The sequence below is a fragment of the Vombatus ursinus genome, unplaced genomic scaffold, assembly GCF_900497805.2.
Source record: "Vombatus ursinus unplaced genomic scaffold, bare-nosed wombat genome assembly UNPS02009173.1, whole genome shotgun sequence".
Lineage (NCBI taxonomy): Eukaryota > Metazoa > Chordata > Mammalia > Diprotodontia > Vombatidae > Vombatus > Vombatus ursinus.
In genome coordinates, this window is record NW_020948951.1 from 1,862,302 (window position 1) to 1,864,360 (window position 2,059).

Below are 2,059 nucleotides of genomic sequence, written 5' to 3' on the forward strand. Positions count from 1 at the left end.
AGAGGAGGAAGAGAGAGAGAGGAAGAAGGAGAAGAAGAGGAGAAGGAAACAGAGAGAGAGAGACAGAGACAGAGACAAAGATTTCCTTGAGAAAGGAAAAGAAAGAGAAGGAAGTTTCTTGACTTCCAACTTCAATGAAAATTGGGCCAGGAATTGCCATTAGCTATAATGTCCCATTTCAGGCAAAAGAACTAAGAGAAAGATGGTGGCAAATTTGGAGACAAGAAGTGGCCTGAGGAAGTCCCAGGGAAGGAGTGAATTCCTCAGTAGTGAGATGAGGGGATTAAACTAGATGGTGTCTGAGATTCCTTCCAGCTCTAACACTTGATGATTTTTAAAGCAGTTAAGTAACTGTGGCCATAAATCCTTTAGATTTCCGAGCTCTAAATACATAGTGCATCATTTGGCTATATGACTAGAAGGCATATAATCTGCCATCTGCTGCTTCCACCTTCTAGAAAGGTGGAAACCCCTCTAAGAGAGAAAAATTGTTTGGCAGAATTCAAGGAACTGTAGCCAAATTCAATAGTGGAAAATATCAGGGTAAGTGCTAAAAAAGGCCTCAACCCACCTTTCCTCAAGAAAAAAAAAATTGAAATTTGCTTTTCAATGGAGCCGATGTATTTTCAAAGAAAGGACTCTGCTGAGCAAGGTGAAGAATCGCTATCATAGACTCACACAGAATCAGAGAATTTCCAAGGTGGAAGGGATCTCAGAGACCATCTAGTCCAACCGATGCCTGAATAGGAATCCACTCTTCAGCATCCCCGACCGGTGTTTATTTAACCTTGGCTTGAAGACCTGTGGTAAGGGAACTTGCTGTCTACCGAGGAAGCTCATTCCACTTTTGGACAATGCTAATTATTAGAAAGTTCCTCTGGGAGGTCCCACTGCTGGGCAACTTAGAATGTCTTATTGCTTGACCTGGACTAAAAGAAACCCCAGAGAAGAAGCAAACAATGCCAGTCTGGCCCCATTTTGAAGGAGGAAATGAAAGCCTACAGCAATTTGCTTAATGTCAAGTGAGGAGGGAGGACATAAATGGGTCAGGACTGACATGACTTTGGAAAATGATTTCACTTTTTTGTAATAAAACTTCTACACAATCCTGACCTGAGGATGTGGCTTGCTGGTTTTGGAAATGTACCTTAGTGAGCTGGGAAGCTTGGGATTGTGTCTGGCCTACTTCAGAGAAGACATCCAGCCCTATGACCAGTGTCTCTTAAGGCCCTACTAAAGATCCTGTTCACTGCCTCTTGAGGCTCTCTGGATTCCCCCAGAGAGAAAAATCCAGGCTCCATTTGTCATCTTAAATACAGGAGGTGGCAGAGAGGAAGCAGGTGTTGACTTCTCATGGTGACATTAGGAAGCAAAGGAAGCAATGGGGAAGGTATAAAACTAGAGTATGGCAACTAGGTCATGTAACTCACGCACTTGGAATTCCAGACACCAACTTTAGGGGCCTCAGAACACGTACTGCCCTCAGGGTCCGTAGGTCAAATTCAGTGCCAACTGTTGCCAAAATGCTGAAAGAAAAAAAAAGAAAAGGAAAAGGGGAATGAGAACAAGGATCTCTCCTTGGTCAGGGGTAGGTATGGGTGCATATGTACTTATATGTCTAGGGAAATGGATGAAGATAAGTGAATCACAAAATCATGGAATTTGAGAATCCAAAGGGTCTTTAGAGGTCTTATCATGAAGCAATCCAAGACATGAAATCTATCCATAGTATCCCCAACATGTAATCACCGGCCTCTATGTAAAGACCTCCAATGACAGCGAACTCACTAATCCTCAAGGTAGCCCATTCTATTTTGGGACTATTGGAAATTTTTTTTTTTAAAAAATCATATAGAAGTCATATAAAGTGATCCTGGATCATAGATTTAGAGATGAAAGAGACCTCTATGGTCATTAGTCCAACTCTCCCCATTTGAGGCCCAGTAACTTGCTCAAGGTCACAAAGGTAGCAATCATCAGAGGTGAGATTTGAGCCCATGTCTTCTGACTCTGACTCTGGGCAGGGAGATGGCACAGTTGGGCAGCTAGGTGGTGCAGT

The 2,059-nt window shown here is 42.9% G+C and overlaps 1 protein-coding gene across 1 annotated transcript in view; it reads right to left on the reverse strand.

Moving 5' to 3' along the window:
- The window catches only part of CACNA1A (calcium voltage-gated channel subunit alpha1 A), a 134,721-nt gene extending 132,913 nt beyond the window's left edge, over nt 1–1,808 (reverse strand). The window contains exons 1-2 of the mRNA XM_027851278.1: nt 1,789–1,808; nt 1,435–1,526 (exon numbers count right to left, since the gene is read on the reverse strand). Of these exons, the coding sequence (XP_027707079.1) occupies nt 1,435–1,526; nt 1,789–1,808 (112 nt within the window). The remainder of the gene's footprint in view (nt 1–1,434; nt 1,527–1,788) is intronic.
- Nucleotides 1,809–2,059: the final 251 nt, after the last annotated feature.